This window comes from Acartia tonsa, chromosome 6 (genome assembly GCF_053477335.1).
Source record: "Acartia tonsa isolate MP-2025a chromosome 6, ASM5347733v1, whole genome shotgun sequence".
NCBI lineage: Eukaryota > Metazoa > Arthropoda > Copepoda > Calanoida > Acartiidae > Acartia > Acartia tonsa.
Window position 1 is genome coordinate 50,294,008 of NC_137265.1, and position 21,769 is coordinate 50,315,776.

The 21,769-nt window shown below is 32.3% G+C and overlaps 3 protein-coding genes across 9 annotated transcripts in view; 2 read left to right on the forward strand and 1 right to left on the reverse strand.

The window, feature by feature from the left end:
- Positions 1–1,575, forward strand: part of LOC145322882 (pre-miRNA 5'-monophosphate methyltransferase-like) — a 32,218-nt gene extending 30,643 nt beyond the window's left edge. For 5 of the 7 annotated variants that reach the window (XM_080165222.1, XM_080165217.1, XM_080165218.1 and 2 more), the window contains 2 exons: positions 262–357; positions 782–1,575. In XM_080165222.1, the coding sequence (XP_080021348.1) occupies positions 262–357; positions 782–866 (181 nt within the window). In that variant the 3' untranslated portion in view covers positions 867–1,575. The remainder of the gene's footprint in view (positions 1–261; positions 358–781) is intronic. The other 2 variants (XM_080165223.1, XM_080165219.1) reach the window with 2 other exon arrangements.
- On the reverse strand, positions 1,256–8,651 carry cold (coiled). Its single transcript, XM_080165228.1, has 6 exons — positions 8,520–8,651; positions 7,630–7,723; positions 7,290–7,335; positions 6,580–6,677; positions 2,870–2,930; positions 1,256–2,481 (listed from the first exon to the last, which is right to left on the reverse strand). Exons 1-6 carry the CDS (start codon positions 8,575–8,577, stop codon positions 2,407–2,409), a joined length of 432 nt encoding a protein of 143 aa, XP_080021354.1. The 5' UTR covers positions 8,578–8,651; the 3' UTR covers positions 1,256–2,406.
- Positions 8,652–11,057: 2,406 nt separating this feature from the next.
- Positions 11,058–18,206, forward strand: LOC145322864 (uncharacterized). Its single transcript, XM_080165188.1, has 5 exons — positions 11,058–11,195; positions 15,424–15,568; positions 15,941–16,030; positions 16,633–16,818; positions 17,902–18,206. Exons 2-5 carry the CDS (start codon positions 15,432–15,434, stop codon positions 18,059–18,061), a joined length of 573 nt encoding a protein of 190 aa, XP_080021314.1. The 5' UTR covers positions 11,058–11,195; positions 15,424–15,431; the 3' UTR covers positions 18,062–18,206.
- Positions 18,207–21,769: the final 3,563 nt, after the last annotated feature.

Below are 21,769 nucleotides of genomic sequence, written 5' to 3' on the forward strand. Positions count from 1 at the left end.
TGAGGAGGCGGTAAAACCCCTTTCACACTATTGGGTGAAGCTATTGTGAAAAAAAATACCCCCCCCCCCAAAAAAAAAAAAAAATGGTATAAAATTTCTTTACTTAAAAATTATTTTTTTTATTTGTGAAAAATATTAGGTATTTCTTGTACTTAGAATATTTGATTGGTATCATATTGTCTGTAAGTCTGTTACATTCACATGTTAAGTACCATATTTGTTAAAGACTCAATAAGCCAAGCGAAAATTATGAATATTAAGGCGAATGAGAAGAAACGGGCTACCAGAATTTCCCCACTGGACTCAGATCAAACTCCGTGGGGCGGAGCTGTACCCCGCGACTATTGAATTAGCCAGGTACTTAACTTTTGAGACCTCGTGTTCGATTTGGAGCCTAGAACTCGTTCTTCGAACGAGCGAAGTATAAGGGAGGGAGGGGACATTGGACTGTTAATTATACTAGTACCTTCCTACTCAGTTCTCTTATTCCTTAACTCATGAACTTTTGGGCTTTTTTCAAACCTTAATTCGGAATTACAAACTTAACAGTGACAGTGTTCACTCTTTTCCACCAATGGTTTAATCTTTGAAATATATTTACAACTTCCAGGCATGGTTTACCTCCTATAAAATAGGATAATGAATTTAGTTTTAATCGTACTATATCTGACTAATAAAAGCGTTTAATTCAAATTTTCTGTTGGGTAAGATTTTAAGAGGTTTTTCTTGTTTCAACTTGAAAAGATATGTCAACAGCGCTCAAAAAATCTTTTTATTTCAGGAAATACAAGATGGAGGTGGTAAAGCATTTCGGAGAAACTAAATGGAATAGACAACTGGTCCTACTCAAATCAAATCAAGAATAACAACCACTATTTCCAAGAATCCTTTTTTCGTCAGTATACCATCACTCATACTTCCTATTTGCTGGATACTAATAACTCAGTATCCGGTAAGAGGATATTTCTCCTACTTAAATCATATTAAGAATAATAAACACTACATAGAATCACATTTTTAGTCAGTAGACCATCACTCATACTTCCTATTTGCTGGATATTAATAACTCAGTATCCGGTAAGAGGATATTTCTCCTATTAAATCATATCAAGAATAACGAATATTATTCCCTAGAATCCCATTTTTCGTCAGTAGACCATCACTCATACTTCCATTTTGCTGAATACTTATCCTTCAGAAACTTAAAATAAAAAAACACTAACCAAACTAAAGTTTTTATACTGATAAAATTCAGGTTTCAGGTAGTATGTTTTCCCCGTTTTTTGTTTCATTTTTGTACTTTAAACATTATAAAAGCGTATAATGTCAATCGTGGGGCTTTTTAACTGGAAAGAAATTATAGAATTTTTTCATTTTTGGATTTTAAATACCATGATTCAGTTTATTCATGAAATTTTGTTAAAAAATTAAAGTTAGTGGATGTCTTTTATCAGTCAAAAAATTTTTTTTTGTCATGTCTAATAGTTACCTTATTATTTACACATTTTGTATTTTTATATGTATACCTATTTTTTTTATTACTTTAATAATGATAAATAAATCTAGAACAAATGATGACGTTGTTTCAGTAGCGTTGCTGCTTTATTATAAAAGTATGTACGTACTTCGTCACAATATAATCGGATTGCGAAGTTTATTATGATTGAAAACAAAGCTTTTTTTGTTGAAATATTTATTAAATATCAAAGATTACAAAAAATATCACTTATTACAAATTCACAATTGAGAAATAATTAAACAGAGATCTTGATAATAAAACAACATTGAAAATACAGTGTCTAAAAGACATAGAAAGATTTATTAGTGGGGTTGGGCTGGATATCCGGCCATTATCAATATCCGGCCCAACCATATTTCTTAGTTCCATAAATGTATATATTCTAACTGGATGAGTGTTGTTTTTTTAGTTTAATTAGCCTAAATCAATTTAACACCCTTTGAAATGTTAATTTATTTTTTAATAGGTAATTTTCTGACTTAAACAAAACAAGTTAAGATTTAAAATTTGAAACTTGCTAAAAGAAAAGCCAGAAATAGATTAATGTTTTTAGGAGCGAAGCTTCTCTATAGTTCACTTTGTCCTCCAGTCTGTAATGCTATGGGGGAAAATGTGAGTTTTTCGGGTGCTATTGAAGATAGACAGCTATAATTTTTAGTGAAGATTCCTATGATATTTATGAAATAAATCTTATTTTTGAATACCCTCTTGTTCTTCTTTGTAATAACAACTAAACGTCAGCTGTATAACTTACTTTGTCCGTTTGTCATGATCATTTTGTGCTACGCTACTTATGGACTGTGCCATTCTTGTTGAAATATAAGAATAAAAATATGATTTAATTTCAAATCTGATTGGCTCTATAATTGTGTATGTACGTGTGTCTGTTATCTGAATGTAACGGCCAGGATGGATAGTAGGAGGGTGATGAAAATGTTGCTTGATAAACTGCTGGATCCGAGCTAAAAAAATAGAATAAATTAATCTGTAATACAAAGTAGAATAATGTCTGTCTGTCTGATGAAGGTTTAGATCTCCGTAATCATTTACCGATTGGGCTCTACTCTTCAGGGAATATACCAACTGGTCCTGTGATGGTTTTAAGCTATTTTCTTTGAGGGTAGGTCCTATGAGGAGCTTCCCTGTCAAAGAGAACCCGATCGATTCAGCGGTTAGCGAGATCCTTGGGTACAAAGAGGCATCCTGTTACTTTATTATAAGGATTCTTTTAATCTGCAGGACTTTTCAGAGCATTACCGACCGTTTGAACTAATAATAATTGTCACACCATAACGTTTCTTACAGACATTTGGAATCATAGAGTAGCATCGCCAAAAAAATGGTACTTACAGTGACATAATAATTACACCTATCTCCTCGACAACACTCGGCACATTTCCAATCTTCATACCTGGAATAAAACGGTTTATATAGAGAAGCTTTGCTACCAAAAAAGGAAGCATGTTTTTCGTTTATAAATGTAGTTTGTCTGTATGTATGTTTGTCATAAATTATCTATACAACAGCAAAGCCTACAATCTGCGGTGTGTACAACAATCAATTACAGGGAATTAAAAAGAGGAAAGCAGGCCTTCTGAATTTTTATTTTAAGGGGGTTGCCGACACTCCCTTACTGCACGTCTCTGCCCAGAAGTCAATAATTTACAGGGAAGTTCTGAAGCAATGCAGGATTTATGCTATTAAAAACAAAATATATTTGTGATCTGATGGCAAAAATAAGGGTTTCAACCCATGGAGAGAGGGGTATAAATGACTGCAACTTGTACCCAAGGTTTTACAAACATTTTCTCTCATTTGGATTTTTTTGTTAAATCTTGATTGGTTGGTACCAACTAGCATTGTATAAACCAGGGATCGGAAGCCTCACGTAAGCCGCGTGTAAGCCTCAGTGAAATCGTGATTTTATCACTATAAAATTCAGCTGGATGTATAAAACGGCTCTTTAGCAGACAATCCTTCTTTCTAAATTTTTTTATCTGCTCACAAGCAGGTTTAAAACTAAGGCTTATGCGCGGCTTACGTGAGGCTTCCGATCCCTGGTATAAACTTTTCAAACAATCATCTGAATCTACACAAAGTGGTAAGTTTGTTTATCATCATTGAGGGTATATCCTTTGTCTTCTCCCTTAAGATCTCTAATTTTATTCAAAATGTTGGAAGTGTAAACACTCTTTAACTAAGATGGGTCCGTCTATCTACTTACCAAATATAATGATAAGTCTGTCCGTCCGTCTATCTACTTACCAAATATAATGACACAGTGTCACAGATTCTTCAATAAGTCTGTCCGTCCGCCTATCTACATACCAAGTATAATGACACAGTGTCATAGATTCTTCAATAAGTCTGTCCGTCCGTCTATCTACTTACCAAATATAATGACACAGTGTCATAGATTCTTCAATAAGTCTGTCCGTCTATCTACTTACCAAATATAATGACATAGTGTCATAGATTCTTTAATAAGTCTGTCTGTCCGTCTATCTACTTACCAAATATAATGACATAGTGTCATAGATTCTTTAATAAGTCTGTCCGTCCGTCTATCTACTTACCAAATATAATGACACAGTGTCATAGATTCTTCAATAAGTCTGTCCGTCCGTCTATCTACTTACCAAATATAATGACACAGTGTCATAGATTCTTTAATAAGTCTGTCTGTCCGTCTATCTACTTACCAAATATAATGACATAGTGTCATAGATTCCTCAATAAGTCTGTCTGTCTGTCTATCTACTTACCAAATATAATGACACAGTGTCATAGATTCTTCAATAAGTCTGTCTGTCCGTCTATCTACTTACCAAATATAATGACACAGTGTCATAGATTCTTCAATAAGTCTGTCTGTCTGTCTATCTACTTACCAAATATAATGACACAGTGTCATAGATTCTTCAATAAGTCTGTCTGTCTGTCTATCTACTTACCAAATATAATGACACAGTGTCATAGATTCTTCAATAAGTCTGTCTGTCCGTCTATCTACTTACCAAATATAATGACATAGTGTCATAGATTCTTCAATAAGTCTGTCTGTCCGTCTATCTACTTACCAAATATAATGACACAGTGTCATAGATTCTTCAATAAGTCTGTCTGTCTATCTACTTACCAAATATAATGACATAGTGTCATAGATTCTTCAATAAGTCTGTCCGTCTATCTACTTACCAAATATAATGACACAGAGTAATAGATTCTTCAATAAGTCTGTCTGTCCGTCTATCTACTTACCAAATATAATGACACAGTGTCATATATTCTTCAATAAGTCTGTCCATCTATCTACTTACCAAATATAATGACACAGTGTCATAGATTCTTCAATAAGTCTGTCTGTCTGTCTTTCTACTTACCAAATATAATGACACAGTGTCATAGATTCTTCAATAAGTCTGTCTGTCAGTCTATCTACTTACCAAATATAATGACACAGTGTCATAGATTCTTTAATAAGTCTGTCCGTCCGTCTATCTACTTACCAAATATAATGACACAGTGTCATAGATTCTTCAATAAGTCTGTCTGTCTATCTACTTACTAAATATAATGACACAGTGTCATAGATTCTTCAATAAGTCTGTCTGTCCGTCTATCTACTTACCAAATATAATGACATAGTGTCATAGATTCTTCAATAAGTCCGTCCGTCTATCTACTTACCAAATATAATGACATAGTGTCATAGATTCTTCAATAAGTCTGTCCGTCCGTCTATCTACTTACCAAATATAATGACACAGAGTCATAGATTCTTCAATAAGTATGTCCGTCCGTCTATATACTTACCAAATATAATGACACAGTGTCATAGATTCTTCAATAAGTCTGTCTGTCCGTCTATCTACTTACCAAATATAATGACATAGTGTCATAGATTCTTCAATAAGTCTGTCTGTCCGTCTATCTACTCACCAAATATAATGACTTAGTGTCATAGATTCTTCAATAAGTCTGTCCGTCTATCTACTTACCAAATATAATGACACAGTGTCATAGATTCTTCAATAAGTCTGTCTGTCCGTCTATCTACTTACCAAATATAATGACACAGAGTCATAGATTCTTCAATAAGTCTGTCCGTCTATCTACTTACCAAATATAATGACACAGTGTCATAGATTCTTCAATAAGTCTGTCCGTCCGTCTATCTACTTACCAAATATAATGACACAGTGTCATAGATTCTTTAATAAGTCTGTCTGTCCGTCTATCTACTTACCAAATATAATGACACAGTGTCATAGATTCTTCAATAAGTCTGTCCATCCGTCTATCTACTTACCAAATATAATGACACAGAGTCATAGATTCTTCAATAAGTCTGTCTGTCCGTCTATCTACTTACCAAATATAATGACACAGTGTCATAGATTCTTCAATAAGTCTGTCCGTCTATCTACTTACCAAATATAATGACACAGAGTCATAGATTCTTCAATAAGTCTGTCTGTCCGTCTATCTACTTACCAAATATAATGACACAGTGTCATAGATTCTTCAATAAGTCTGTCCATCCGTCTATCTACTTACCAAATATAATGACACAGTGTCATAGATTCTTCAATAAGTCTGTCCGTCTATCTACTTACCAAATATAATGACACAGAGTCATAGATTCTTCAATAAGTCTGTCTGTCCGTCTATCTACTTACCAAATATAATGACACAGTGTCATAGATTCTTCAATAAGTCTGTCCATCCGTCTATCTACTTACCAAATATAATGACACAGTGTCATAGATTCTTCAATAAGTCTATCTGTCCGTCTATCTACTTACCAAATATAAAGACACAGTGTCATAGATTCTTCAATAAGTCTGTCCGTCCGTCTATCTACTTACCAAATATAATGACACAGAGTCATAGATTCTTCAATAAGTCTGTCTGTCCGTCTATCTACTTACCAAATATAATGACACAGTGTCATAGATTCTTCAATAAGTCTATCTGTCCGTCTATCTACTTACCAAATATAAAGACACAGTGTCATAGATTCTTCAATAAGTCTGTCCGTCCGTCTATCTACTTACCAAATATAATGACACAGTGTCATAGATTCTTCAATAAGTCTGGTACATTCATCCAATGTGCTACATCTCTTACTCACATAATACTGCTTCTCTGCTCCCTGAATTAGAATCGGTCTATCAAATTTAAACTTTTGTAATTGATGTAAAAATTTGAAGTAGAGAGTTTTTCAACTTTATTGTATGCATACATAGTTTATTGTGACATGACACTAACCTCTTAATATTATGATGCATGTAACTTATTTTCTAGTTTTATGGTTTTTTAAAAAGGGGAGGAGGAGACAAGGACGTCCAAGGGAGGGGGGGGGGGTAAAGGGGTGATTCCCCCCCCAAACGAATTCGCGTGCATTTTTACTACTAAATACTTCATTATTTGGTAGGTACCTTTTTACATTATTATATTACCCCCCCAAAAAAAAAAAAAAAATTTGAAATACATTTATTGCTTCCCATAGAAAGCTCAAATATAATAATGATAAAATTCTTTGAAAATTTCCAAATTGTCTATATGTTATCATTGATCAAATATTAAACATAAGCTTGACAGATGTTACTAAATATATCAACCATTTTGCTTTATGGGATCTTTAAGTAATGCCCCCCACCCCCTCCACATTTTTTTACATAAAAGGTTTAATTTTGAATCATTTACATCCCAAGCTGCACACAAATTACATGCGTCTGCAGGGAATTATTTACTGTTCCCTAACCTGTGTCCAGTATGGGGTTGTAGACCATCTGATTGTGGATAAACATCTAAAATTAAAATAAATATTACAAGTATTTAGTTTCATAATGAATTCACTCCTTTTATGTATCCCTCCCTAATAGATCTAGAGATAATTGTAATTAAAAAATAATAATTTTTCACCACGATTTTTTATGTATCAAAAAATATTGAAAAATCCTATGTTTTAAAAGTTACTGTATATAGTTTAAATTATTACCTTCTTAGTTTTAATTCAAGAAATAAATGTTTGATAAACTAAAAATTCCATAATAAAGCAAGATGTTTTGAAAACTACGTGGTAGACAAAAAGATTATTATACCTGTCTTCTTCATATTTGCAGGTTTTAATTGTTGTCAAACATTTCTCTGTATTTCCATCCTGTCGGTCACAAACGTAACATTGTAGACCATAACCTAAATATAAAATAGTTATTAGGGTGTCCCAAAATATTCAGTGTTTGTATTCATTAGGGTGTCCCAAAATAATCTGTATTTCTATCATATCTGTAACAAACGTAGCATTGTAGACCATAACCTAAATATAAAATAGTTATTAGGGTGTCCCAAAATACTCTGTATTTCCATCCTGTCGGTCACAAACATAGCATTGCTGCAGACCATAACCTAAATATAAGATTTCTAATGTGGTGTTCCAAAATATATAGATTTTGTATCCATTAGGGTGTCCCAGAATATTTAGTTTTCATATTCATTAGGGTGTCCCAAAATACTCTGTATTTACATTTATCTGTCACAAACGTAGCATTGCAGACTATAACCTAGATAAAGTATATTTATTAGGGTGTCCCGAAATATTTAGTAATTGTATTCATTAGAGTGTCACAAATTTGTTGCGAAATCCCCTAATTTTCTCTCAGGGAACAGACAATGGAGATAAATTTTTGTGTAGATTCTCGAAAGTGTTTAAACCATAACAGGATAGTAGTTTCTTTTTTATCCAGGAATCTTAAGGAATAAGGCAACAAAGGTGACCTTTTTCACACCCCTATTCATGATAAACAAAGTTACCCCTTCTGTGGAATAAAATCAACACTGCTAGTTTGCTCAACAAAACCATACAAGAGAACATATTATAAAGCATATGGCTCCTGTTCATATAATTTAATTAATCGAATCCAATGTCCCCAGACTTTCTTTGCTTCGCTACTCAAAGATGTTATCTTCCTTGTTATTAATCTACTTTACTCACCTTGTGGTATGTTGGTCAGAATTGTGAAAAAAGTTGAAAATATTATTTCTCGATACATTTTAAGTCATTGGCTGAAGCAAAAATCCATAAATAAAAATAACAGATTGTCTGACTATATGTTTTTAACGATAGATAGCTAACCGCTAGACTTATATGGTTCTCCTTTACAGTGAAGCTTCTTACAGATTTAGATTTGGGTACCTTCACCCTTACAAGAGATATCACTCCTGGAAAAGACAACCCCCTTCCCCAACACTAAAATTTTCAACCTTTCAAAAAAAAATTTATTGAAAGTGTAGGTAGGGTTAACTTAACCCTTCCCTTAAGTGCATCTAGAGGCCTCTATTAATTATATTGAACTACTGATCTTAAAGAGTAAAACAATGAAGTCCGTGTGTCTATCTGTCTATAAGTCGGAACTGAAAGATTATGAATTGTAGCACGTTAAAATTGTCCTCTCTATTGTAAACCTTGTATGCGATCATTCATTTGACATAAATAAATTTTTTTTTTATCAAAATAGTGATTTCTAAGACAATCAGATAAGTTTTTAAAAGTTTTAGGCAACAATGACCAGTTTTAAATAATAATGTTTTTTTTGTATATACTTTGTCTGATTTATTAAGTTTCGCTTTAAAGGAAAGGGTAATCACATAAAAAATAGGTTCACCTTTAAAATTAAATGGTATATACCAACATTTGTTATCAAACTATAATAAACTATTAATAATAATAAACTTTAAATAAACTATAAAATTTTCACTCAAATTATTTACTTAAAATAATTCTAGTATAATCAAATTGATTTTTAATTTAGTAATCAACACAATTTCTAGGAGCCTTTTTTTCAAAACATTGAGTAAGGTTCTATGTGTGTGTGTGTGTGTGTGTGTATGTGTGTGTACGTGTGTGTGTGTGTGTGTGTGTGTGTGTTTGTGTGTGTACCTATATCGGCTTTAGACAGGTACTATTGCATAGGTTTTTGCAGTTTGGGGATTTTTTCACTTTATATCAAGGTATATTTAAAGCTAACTTTATATACCATCACCTTAAAATTGTAAAATATTAATTTGTAAAAGGATAAAAAGTTCTTGTTTTTGTTTTCAAAGCTAACTTTACAAAACACCAGAAAAAATTAAGAAATTTGGTTTAATCAGGAAATCAGGTAGAAGTATCTATCTATCTATCTACAGAAACAGGCATAACCATCAGGTGTGTGTGTGGGTGTGTGTGTGTTGGGTGTGTTTATGTTGTTGTAAGGGGGGTATAGAAAGCAGGAAGGGGTAAGTAGGAAAGAATTTTTTTTACAAATGCGTAACAGGTAAAAGCAAAACATAAGAAGAAAAAAATTATTTCATATTTCCAGTATAGCTTCGAAACCGCGATATATATCCGCTGGATTAGAACTGGTTCTCAGCCATACTGAAAAATCATGTATACAGCATCGACTTTGGACCCTTGGAGCTAACAAAACTGGTTTTAATCTTATATTTTTTATTTTATTATTCACGGAAAGCTGTCCATAATACGTTGCGATAAATAACTATAATTGATATAATAAGAAAATTTTTTCATTTTACTTTCTATCATTTGCTTATTTTGATAAAAGCTGCCCCACAGTGGAATTATAGTGTTAAAATATCCAAGTATAAACCACTGTGCCCATACACACCCACACACACACACCTTAGCGTAAAATTTTGCGTAGAAATGTGAACAGGGACAAATCATTTTTAAAAAAATTTTTTTTTTACTTTTTTTTCTCAAAATAATATACTTTTGTTATAAATATATTTTGATATGTTACTTAAAATCCCTGAAATAATGGTTTTATTATAGTACAGGTAGAGCTAAGGGGGCTAGGAGATAGTGTTCTTTCGTTTTGACATAAACTATTTTAGCAAAAAAAATAGAAAAACTTAACCTCTTACTTTTTGGCGCCAATTGAATTTATTGCGACAATGAACATTTAACATTTTACTATCAAACTTTTATGTTCATCTTAATTTAAAATCATTTTATCAATATCCTAAAAGTAAAGTATTTGAACATTAATTTGGTTTAAAAAGGTGCAGGAGATATCCTTTACCAGGGAGGGAGGGGATAATGGAATTAGAATAAAACTGGTCCCCAAATTTTGATAAAACTTTGGAACTTTATTAAACGTTAATTGGGTGATATACACTTGCAGTATCCATCTTTTCAACATTTATGTCTTTGGATTGGAAGGACTGATCGAGATCGAGTGATATTTTAATCTACTTACGGGACAATTATATTTATAAAAATGGGGACGTATATGAATTTTTTGTCCATTGTCTTAGCCATCAAGATCCCTTCCCTTAACCAACACTCTCTAATAGAACCGCGGATAATATAAAAATTTTCTGTTTTGTTTGAACTACGGCCAAAGGGGATCTTCGTAATATTGCCTGAAATACTTGTTACTCTTAGTGGCTTTACAAAACACACACAAATTCCAACACACACTCTCACACACAAATTACACACACACACACCATTGGCCCAGGCTTCAAAGCCACTCAAGCCATGAAATAAGCTTGAAACATAGGTTTAGAGCAAGTTGTTTATTTTCATGTTGTGATTATGTTTTGATAAAATATTTTGTTATTTTTTCTAAGTTAAGTTGTGATTAAATTACTGGGCATTTTAAAGGTAAATAAGATTTTATCATTCAATTATTAAATAGTATATCTTATAACCTAAATCCAAGGTAAATAACAACCAAAAGTACAAAACCAATAGTACAAAAACCTGATTCGTTGAAAAAAATTTCCTAAATCCACAAAATTTGCAATTTACTTAGAAAATTCTATAGCAGTATATTTCTTTTTGTCTAATTCTAAGGTTAGGTTTTTGCTATAAACTTTGAATAACCAAAAGAAACGTTTAGTATTTAAGTTATTAATTGATTTTTTGTGAAGATTTCTCTGAACCCTAAGTGTCTACTCTAAAAATCATTTTGACCTTTCGTCCATTATTTTAGGGATGATATTTTTTTCAAAGGAAATGTAAATTTTTAGACGTTGTATTATTTTGGAGATTCTCCTGACACCTATCAGCAGTGATCCTAAGGGACGGTATATCCAATTTGACATTTATGATAAACAAAATAGCCCTTTATGTAGATCAAAATTTTATATGTAAAAGTTTTGCTACTGTATTTTTATTTTAGGGTATAGTCCCTTACGTGGCAACGCCTCTTAAGGGGCGATTCGTCGTTTTTTAACAGTAGCTTTTCTCCTATTTCTTGACCCTGCGGAGGCTCTAACCCTCCGGTGCCAATTACCTAACCTTGTGAGGAAATCACCTAACCTAACTTAACCTAGCCTAACAAAAGCTACTGTGAAAATACGACGAATCGCCCCTTAAGAGGCTTTGCCACGAAAGGGACTATACCCTTATTTTGTAATATCCAATCAAGATTCTATGATAACCTCTTAAGAATTAAGTTAGCGAATAGCAGAACGAGTTTTGAAGGAGCATATTGTAAAATTAATTGTCTCTTCTTATTTGGAATAAGCATCTACTCTATAAGTTCTGGGGATCTTATTGGATAAGGCAGTCATGAACATACTTACTTCTTTCGTAGATTTAAATTGTTGGTTGAAAAGTGAAGACAGTAGACACTGCTAGATTTAACCAACCAATCATGAATTAGTAAAAGTTATTATTATTATTAGGTATTTTATTAATAATAATAATAACAAGGATGACAACATCCATAAAAGCGAAGCACTAAAACGGTAGGACAAACGGACATTAACACTTATATAGTGTCAGAACTGAATAATCAGAATATAAATGTATAAGAGTCGAAGCAGAATTGTAAGTAGATTTGTTGAAAAACTGCTTGATATAGGATAATGTTTATGGACATACTTACATTTTTAGGACTTGATTATGGAGTTGCTTTGCTTATAACATTATACTTTGTTGTCCCAGGAATCAACATACCAAAAATCAGATCAATCGGATGATTAGATCACATAAAAATTTGTTGTTAAAAAAGTAAAAAAAATCAACATATTTGAAATGGACGTACGGACAGTCTTGTAATGATTATACAGTTGCTACGCTTTCTAAATCGTACCTAACTACTAAAGAAATCACCATGCAAAGTTTGAAATCGATAGGACAATTCTAACATGCCTAAATTCACGAAAAAAGGTATCCGTCTGTGACGGACGGACGGAAGTACGGACCGACCCTAATTATAGAAAAGCTTGGCTTTTTAAAAGTAAGTTATTAAAGTTCTAATTCAGTTACTTGTTTTTATTTCCTATTATTAGAATTTTGAAATTAATTTTACATTTGTATTATATCTTTACAAGAATGGGCTAATCTTATTAGTAGCGAAGCTACTCTATAATTCGAAATGTCAGTCCGTCTGTCCGTCCGTCTGTCTGAGACAAAGTGGGGGAAACGTGATTTCCTTGGCTCCTATAAAATATAGACAGCTGAAATTTTTAGTGAAGATTCCCATGACATATGCGCACCTAATCTATACATTGTTTTGTCCATCTGTTTGTAAATTGGGGTGCTAGATCGATTCCTAGATTTATTTATTTTCGTAATTTTCTCGACTACTTTTGAAGACAGACGACTGAAATTTTCAAGGATTAAGTAAATTTGCATCCTACATATTTTTACTAAGTTTCATTAAGATTTGTATATTAATTGGGGTGCTAGATCGATTCCTATTTTTTTTAAGTTTTCATGATTATCTCAACTCCTGTTCAAGATAAGCGGCTGGAATTTTTAGGGATTGATTAAGTCAACATTCTACACATTTCTATAAAGTTTTTTCAAAGATATGATTATTGGTTGGGGTGCTAGATCGATTCCTAGTTTTTCAAGTTTTTATGATTTTTTGACTCCTGTTCAAGATAAACAGCTGGAATTTTTAGGAATTAATTAGGTCAACATTATACATATTTTCACCAAGTTTAAGAAAGACTTGCTATTGGTTGGGGTGCTAGATCAATTCCTTTCAATTTTACGTTTTGTTTCTTAGCTTAATGCTTCAAAAGATATTATACATTTTCAAAAGGTTTCGTGATTTATTTCATTTATGTCTTTTTAACATACTCAAAAGACTATCAATAAATTTTGGGCTTTGCTACTTATGGATGTTGTCATCCTTGTTTTAATTAAAATTCAGATTTTTACTGTGTCGCTAAAACTAAAGATATAATTATCATTATTCAAATCTATTTTAATATCATCGTCCTTAGTAGCATATTTGTTTCCGGAAAATTATGTAAAATGTATTAACATATTCAATATATTACATGTTTAGAATAGGAAATGAGTTTGTAATTCATATCTATTTTACATTATAACACCTTTGATAAAGTCATTTATATGAAATAGTGGCTTGTCTCTACCCTCAAGGGACTCAAAAGCAAATAAGGAGTCTGACCGTCCTATGTTCAGTGGTTGGAGAGAACATTGAAATGTCAATTAAACTAAACCCCATGCTATTATTTAGATATAACTTCTTCCATTCATTGGTTTATAAACATTTGGGGACTATATAGGTATATTTATGATTGGTCTGTACAAAGTGACAATATCCAAACTTTTCCTCCAATAATTTTGTTTGACATAAGAATATTAATCTATCATCCATTGTCTTATCCCTTAAGATCCCTGTGACTAACAGACAATGTTACTGAATGTTCAAAAGATAGGATAATCTATCAAAAAAATCAGACCTCTATTTTTCACTCTGAAAGCTTTGTTATTGACACAGACAAATACAACCGATCCTAGTTATAGGGTAGCTAAGCTACTAAAAATGTAATAATAATGTGAGATTTGCAACTAGTTTATTTACACAAAATTATTATGTAATGGGAAAAAGTTAACCTGGAATTTATCAACGATTGGTTTTTATTTGTTTTTGTTGTTTTGAATTAATACAAGGATGACAACATACATAGGTAGCGCAGGGGCTGCTATTCAGCCAATTAATTCCAATTTAACATTTTGTTGGGGTAAGGTTGGCGTATAACTTTTTCTTTTTTATGTAACTGAAGGGGAGTGGGTAAGAAGGGGGAGAAAAAAGGGAAGGGGGATTGTGGGTAAATTTTCCTTTAGAATTGTTTGTCAGAATTACATTCCCTTTTCCCTAAGGTAGCGAAGCTCCTACAAAATTAACCTAACCTTAGTAAAAGCTAAAAAAAACTATTTACAATAATGATGATGTCCAAAGTCGGTGTAGATAGACAACCAGCTTTAAAACCCGCCTAGAAAAAACATATTTGACACATAGAAATTTGATGCCTGCTTGAGAAATACTGATAGATTGACGGACTAATTGAGTTATAAAGTAGATGGACAGTAGCCAGGGGATTAACATTAAAATAACATAGAAATTCAATGTTGCCTGTCAAGGACGTCGAATGGGGGGGGGGGGGTAAAGGGGTGATTTCCCCCCACCCCCCCAAAAAATTTTGGGGTGACTACGGCATTTTCAAAATTTTGAATTTTAACCCAACCCTCTAAATGAAAAAAGCTTGTACCCCCTTATTGCCTTATTACTGAGAGACTAACGGACTAAGTATATTACATAATTGATACTCACGAGTATGGCAATGCCGTTTCTTATAGACGGACAGAGGGATATTTCATTTAAAGAGTAGCCTTGCTTCCAAAAGGGATATTTCTTATTCAGAAATAGAGGGGCTAACTAAACTATGAAAAAGATAAAAAAAAATAAAATCCATGTATAAAACTTTGAAAAACTTAGGAAAAACCTACAACGAGCTCATTCGGTGGCTCTCACCAAGATTAGCTTTTCTATCCTTACATAACCTAACCTAAACTAAAATGATATTCCAAATTTCAGTTTTATTTCAATTTAGTTTTATTTTAGGCTTGATAATGTTTGAGAGCAAGACATCACGCGGGTACAGATGGAATGTTTGGCTGGCCATATGGGCCTCTCCCATACTTTCCATCCTTCTGGTCCTTCTATATATTCTTATTCTTGACCAAGATATTCCCTCTATAAAACCAAGGTAAATTATTTAATACCTATATTTGGGACATCTTTTATTACACAGAAACTACTAGTTTTCAACAATCACAAAAGATCGAATCCTCTTGGGCCGGGTGGGTACGAAACTACGACCTCTCCATTAAAAAAAATCTTCTTGGTCCTTCTATATATATTTATTCTTGACCAAGATATTCCCTCTATGAAGCCAAGGTATGTTTTAACTAATGCAGTTTTGTCTGCTATAAGTCTAATTTTTTTAATGACATTTTGTGCTGTGTCCTAAGTCATAAAAATTAAGATGTTTATCTGTATTATTTTTATCTTTTTAGTACTTCTATATGTTATTATTCTCAACCAATTTAATTTACATCTAATTGAATGATTGATTTAGGCCAACTCTGGAGAATGCCGCGGCATGTATTGTGTATGTGGCCCACATTGGCAATGTAGTTGCAGCTGTAGTTTTGGCGGGAGCTTTATTGTAAGTACTTTTTTACCACTGCTTCTCTATAAGTAATCTGAGAATGTTTAGTATGAAAGTTTTTGAATCTTTGCAATTCCTACTCTATAATCTACTTCTTAATCTAGCAATGTATTATCTAATAAAATATATGTATACATATATATATAGCTTGCAATTGCTGCGCTATTTTAGGACACATCCTATGACATTCCTTAAAGAATTTTAATGAATATAATAGATTTGAAATCTGTATAAAATTTTAAGGATTTTTTATAAAATTCGTTTATTATATAATTCATTATTCAAAAGCGCAAATCCAATTTAAGTTAATAAATTTTGACCAATAGGATAGGTGGATTCGAAAATACCTGCGCTCTAATTGGTTGAATGATGTACGTCACTTAAGTTTCTCCAATCAGGGCGCAGATAGTTTTCAATCCACCAATCACAGATGTCAAAATTATTTAACTTAATTTGTATTTGCGCTTATAGATAAAGAATTATACAAAAAACGAATTTTATAAAAATTCCTTAAAATTTTATGCAGATTTCAAATCTATTAATATTCATTAAAATTCTTTCCAATTTTTATAGCTTAATCCTTATGTCTATTCTCTTAGGCAAGAGGAATTTAATTTGTTGCTGGTATGGATGTGTTGGAGCGTAGTGCAGATAGTGTTGGTCATCATCCTTGTGGTTCTGTCCTTCTTCACCCTGCTAAAGCATAAACCTGCCAGGATTGGTCTCCATATTCTCTGTGCTGTCATGTCCCTGTGGGCCCTCCTCACAGTTCTGAGAATTTATAAGTAAGTATTACAACCCGCGACGGTGGCTGAACACTTAGCGCATCCGCTCGTCGTCGGGAAGGTTCGAATCTCGGTCCGCCACCGCGCCATAACTAACACGTTAAAAATGGATGCTACTGCTGCTATGTCAGGTGCGCGACATGAATAGTTAGAGTAGGGGGAATGAATTTGCCCAAAACTGGCGCAACTTAATACCATGCACAGTGAGGACTTCTCAGACAAAGGTCGTGCAATCGTGCTGGGTTGGTTGTCTGGTGGGCAAATGGACGCTTTACCCCGCAATCATAGGGCTTAGGGCTGACAACCCTATCCCATATCCATAAAAAAGCCACATTGTTACAGAAACACGGATAAATTTACCAGCAGCCTATGGTTTTCCTGTGTAATTTACTTTGGTACTCAAAGTTTTTTAACATGTTTGCTTAAAAGCTTTGGATACTTTTATTATATATTGATTGGCTAATTTTGTTTATCATCGTTTGGATGTACAATATTTATCTAAAATTATTATCTTAAAATCTCTTATTTGTTATAGAGCAGATTTTGTTTCCGAGGAAATAATAATAATCACTAATTTTATTATCAAGAAGATGATTAAAGTCCTTCAACAGATTATGACGTCATACGATAAGATAACCAATTAGAGGCCAGCATAAAGTTTACCATTGGTCAATTACAGTGTATACTGGCCTCTCATTTGCTATTCTATTGTATGACGTCATAATCTGTTGAGGGACTTTTATCATCTTCTATTATCATACCAAGAATGTTATTGAAGGTTTATTAACTTTACTTCAAAAGTTATCTAAATTCATTAGACTGTAAATTAAAAAAAGCTAACCCAAAAGCATAAAATTTCGAACACAAAAATCTCACACCTCTCTATTTTGAAAAAATAAAAATAAGGGGGGGGGGTATAGGTTTACTTTTTAGTTTATTTGTTTATTACTTTCGGTCAGGTTTCGCAGGGCTAGGGAACCGGTAGACACAAGGGAAAAAAACTCCCCCACCTCCCTCCGGATCCTTTATTTCTAATTTATTCCAAAAGTAAGAAGAAGCACCACTTATTATTTGTTTTTATAGGTACAGAGACTCGAACTATGACTGGCAGGATGGCGGCAGGTTTGGCAGTATGGGGGGTATCAAGTCTAAACCCAAGAAACCCAAGTCCGTTCAACAACCCGCTGCAGATTTTAATGGACACACAAATGATATTTCTGGCAATGAGTCGGGAATTCTATAATTATTTTAATTTGTTACAGTTATTTTTCTTATAATATTGTATACGAATCATATATAAGTATTCACTTGATTCAAAGTAATTTGGCAGTTAAAAAAATTTTAACACTGTCTTTTAGTATGACGCTAAAATAATCCAATCAGATGGCTTCTTTGTCAGAAGACATCCAATAATATTCTAGTATTATGACAAGGAGACACGTGATTGGTTCATTTCAGCGACAAATTCAAAAATTTTAAAAATCTATTGTTGCCGGATTCTAACGGCCAAAATACTATGAAACAAGAGGATAACTATTATAATCTACTTAAAAATGTTAACAACCCTGCCAAAAGTTCACAAACACTTATATACAACAATTTCTATAACCTTTTTTGATAGCCTGATATCTAGTTGCCGAATGTGTACGCAGTTTCCTGAGTGTTTCCTCATCCTAGCTCAATATTTACTACTAGCTAAAAAAGCTTCAAACTTCAAAAAAAAAAAATCAAAATTTAAAAAATTCAAATTTATAATGTATATTGTATAAATCGTTTACACATTCAAATTATGATTTTTTTAAGGGAAGTTTGAAGATTTGTAGCTAGTAGTAAATATTGAGCGAGGATGAGGAAACACCCAGGAAACTGCGTACACATTCGGCAACTAGATATCAGGCTATCCCTTTTTTGATATAATAGAAATTAGGTTTGGGCCAGATATCCGTCAATATAATCTTTTATATTATACTACAATTTTTTTGCTACTTAAATATCCAGTTATCCGGCCGGATATCCGGTAATTTGCCGCCCCAACCCTAATAGAAACATGTTTTGGATCATGGAAAGAAAACGAAGTTGCGGGTTTCGACGTATTTTCACAGTAGCTTTTCTCCTATTTCTAGCCCCTGCGGGGTGTTCTAGCCCTGCGGGGCAATCATTACCATTTACCCTAACCTAACCTAAAATAACCTTTCAAAAGCTACTGTGAAAATACGATGGACCCGCAACTTCGTTTTCTTTCCATCGCCCCATATTCTTATTAACAAAGAAGAAAGAATATTATGCAATCTATAAGAATTTTATATGTATACTTACTCTAATTAGGAATCATTGCACAATTGAATCGTACAAAGCACATTAGTAATTTTAAATCGACCTCACTTAAAATTTTTGAAGCTCATACTCACAATTATTGGTAAATTTTATACTCTTTTAAGAAATGATTAATTGAAACAAATTATAAGTTTGGAATTATAAAAAAAAAATTAAAAGATCTCACTGAAAAGTAGTTTAGTAAACTTAAGAGTAGGTAATTTTTGTGAAGTTTTAAATATAATTCTAAAAATAATTATACAGAAAATGCCTTATTTTGCTATTGGAATACTTATTTCTCTCACCCCCCCCCCCCACCCAAAGTTTTCTAAATCAATTTCTAGATGAACAAGGGTGGTCTAGCCTCTCTAGTAGCCAGCATATACCAATAACGAAATTATTTCGAAATAAATCATGAAATCTATACGTGTTTTTCAGCTGTCGTTGGGGGGAAATACATCATAAAATTGACGACCTCTAAATTTGCCCCCAAAATATTCGTTTCGATTTATTTCGCTTGTTGGTTATACCTTATTCTTCTCTAGTAGCCCTAGAAGGCCAAGGGAAGTGATTCATTCCAATGGCAAATTGAGGGACTTCACCTTGGTTTTCTTTTTACAACAATATTGCAATGCAATAGAATTAGCTAAAGTAGAATTTTAGTTAAAATTTTTATTTGCTCTAATATGGTCAGAAAATAATCAAAATATATCAAAATTTACTCACAAAATCTTCAAAATAACATATTTTTAGAATAGGAATTTTTTACATTTTTATGAACACTGTAAAAGTGTCTGACTGATTATGACGTAACAAAAAAAAATTAGCCAATGAGAGGCCGTTATTGACCAATGGTAAAATCTATAGTGGCCTCTCATTGGCTAATTTTTTTTTTGTTACGTCATAATCAGTCAGACACTATTACTATGTTCCATTTTTATGGAAATAATGTATTTTTAGATTAGATACTTTTTTCGAATACTTTAAATGCATATATTACCTAAAATGCAACGTAATACTTAATGTTTTCCATTTTTATATTTTTTCTACTTTTATGTTATTATTTTTGATGTTATTAAATGTATTTTACATTCATTAAATATGTACGAAATTCACAGTTTAAGTCATAATCTAATTGAATAGATGGGAGCGCTGAACCTTGTTTAACTAATTAGAACCTAATTTAAAAAAAAACTCTGCTTAAAACAACGATAAAGCTAACTTTATTACACTTATTAAATATAGCAGAAAGGGAGTGGACATTGGACTGTAAATCATACTGGTTCCCAATTTATTTAAAGCAAGTTTAATTTTCTTATTCCTTAAATTATAAACTTTTGATATTTTGATTGGTTGATACAAACTATCCATATCCAACCTAAGGGTTATACACCAAATCATTGTCTACTGTCTTATCCACGAATACAAATCTAAGAAAATGATTCTATTTGGTAAAACTTGGTTTCGCATTTCCAACTATTCAATGCCATTAAACACCCGGTTTTATCTAAAGTAAGCAATAATGAAAATACAAAATATGAATAATTATCCAGTATTACTTTGAAACCGATTATTATCCGTTGGATTAGGACCGGTCCTCATCTATACTGAAAATTCACGTATTACAGACAATTTTCTACAAATATTAAAATAAAAATCATAAAATTTTATTAGTTTTGTTAGCCTGGATCTTTGGCCACTTGGGGATAACAAAACTGGTTTTAATCTTAGATTTTTTATTTAATATCCGCGGAAAGCTGTCTATTACATGATGCGATAAATATCTTCTATAGTTTTTCTCCTTTTAAATGGCTTTTCTAAAATTTTAGCTTTTGCGAAACATTATATCCTTGATTTTTTGCAATTAAAAAAATTATTGAGACTGAAAATGACAAATTTTTATAATTAAAATAAATATTAAATGTAACCTTCATTGCAATTGTATGGTATCAAAATTTTAAATAAAGTACTAATAAAAAATCTGATTAATTACTATTTAAAGTGTAACAAAATAAAAATAGGCAAAATATAGTTCTACTTAGCAGTGAAATTTTTTCTTGTCCAAATAGAAGTCGGCCCATTTTATTCTTGTCGATACTAAAATTAAAAGTGGTGGCTTAGAACCCGCCCCCCCCCCCTCTTCTATGAACATCAGCTCCAAGAGGCCTCTAGGTTCGTAACCATTAGTTTAAGATAATAATAGATTTCAACAATTTCTTCATATTTCAACTGAAAGGTTTCGTGACTTTTATCTATATAGAGTTTCTAAATTTATATTATTTAGGTTGATAAATGGATGGTATATTATATAACAAAATAATAAACAAAGTTGTTTGTTTGTTAGAATTTCTTTTTTAAGTTTGACGGATTTTGGGGCCAGTTTGACCATCTAGATATAATATATGTATTATGTATTGCGGAAGAAAATATTTAATTTTTAATCATACTGTTTAAATTTCGTGGCGAAGACCCAATATTTCCTGATTCAGAGTGGATATTAGAGTGGGTAAATTTTGGACATTTTTTATCTGAGATCAAAGCGGGAACTTGCTCATGATTTTTTATGGATATAATACACCTCTTGATGATTTAAAATTTGTCTTAAGTCTAAAATCCATTGACAACCGAACATTGAATT

Bases quoted from the DNA above. Each gene is read 5' to 3' on its own strand.
- LOC145322864 (XM_080165188.1), top strand. From the start codon at position 15,432: ATGTTTGAGAGCAAGACATCACGCGGGTACAGATGGAATGTTTGGCTG. The intron at 15,569-15,940 runs GTAAATTATTTA...TGATTGATTTAG, and splicing joins ATTCCCTCTATAAAACCAAG to GCCAACTCTGGAGAATGCCG. The intron at 16,819-17,901 runs GTAAGTATTACA...TTGTTTTTATAG, and splicing joins ACAGTTCTGAGAATTTATAA to GTACAGAGACTCGAACTATG.
- cold (XM_080165228.1), bottom strand. From the start codon at position 8,577: ATGTATCGAGAAATAATATTTTCAACTTTTTTCACAATTCTGACCAAC. The intron at 7,724-8,519 runs GTGAGTAAAGTA...TTTTATATTTAG, and splicing joins TCTGACCAACATACCACAAG to GTTATGGTCTACAATGTTAC. The intron at 2,931-6,579 runs GTAAGTAGATAG...GTTTTATTCCAG, and splicing joins ACACTGTGTCATTATATTTG to GTATGAAGATTGGAAATGTG.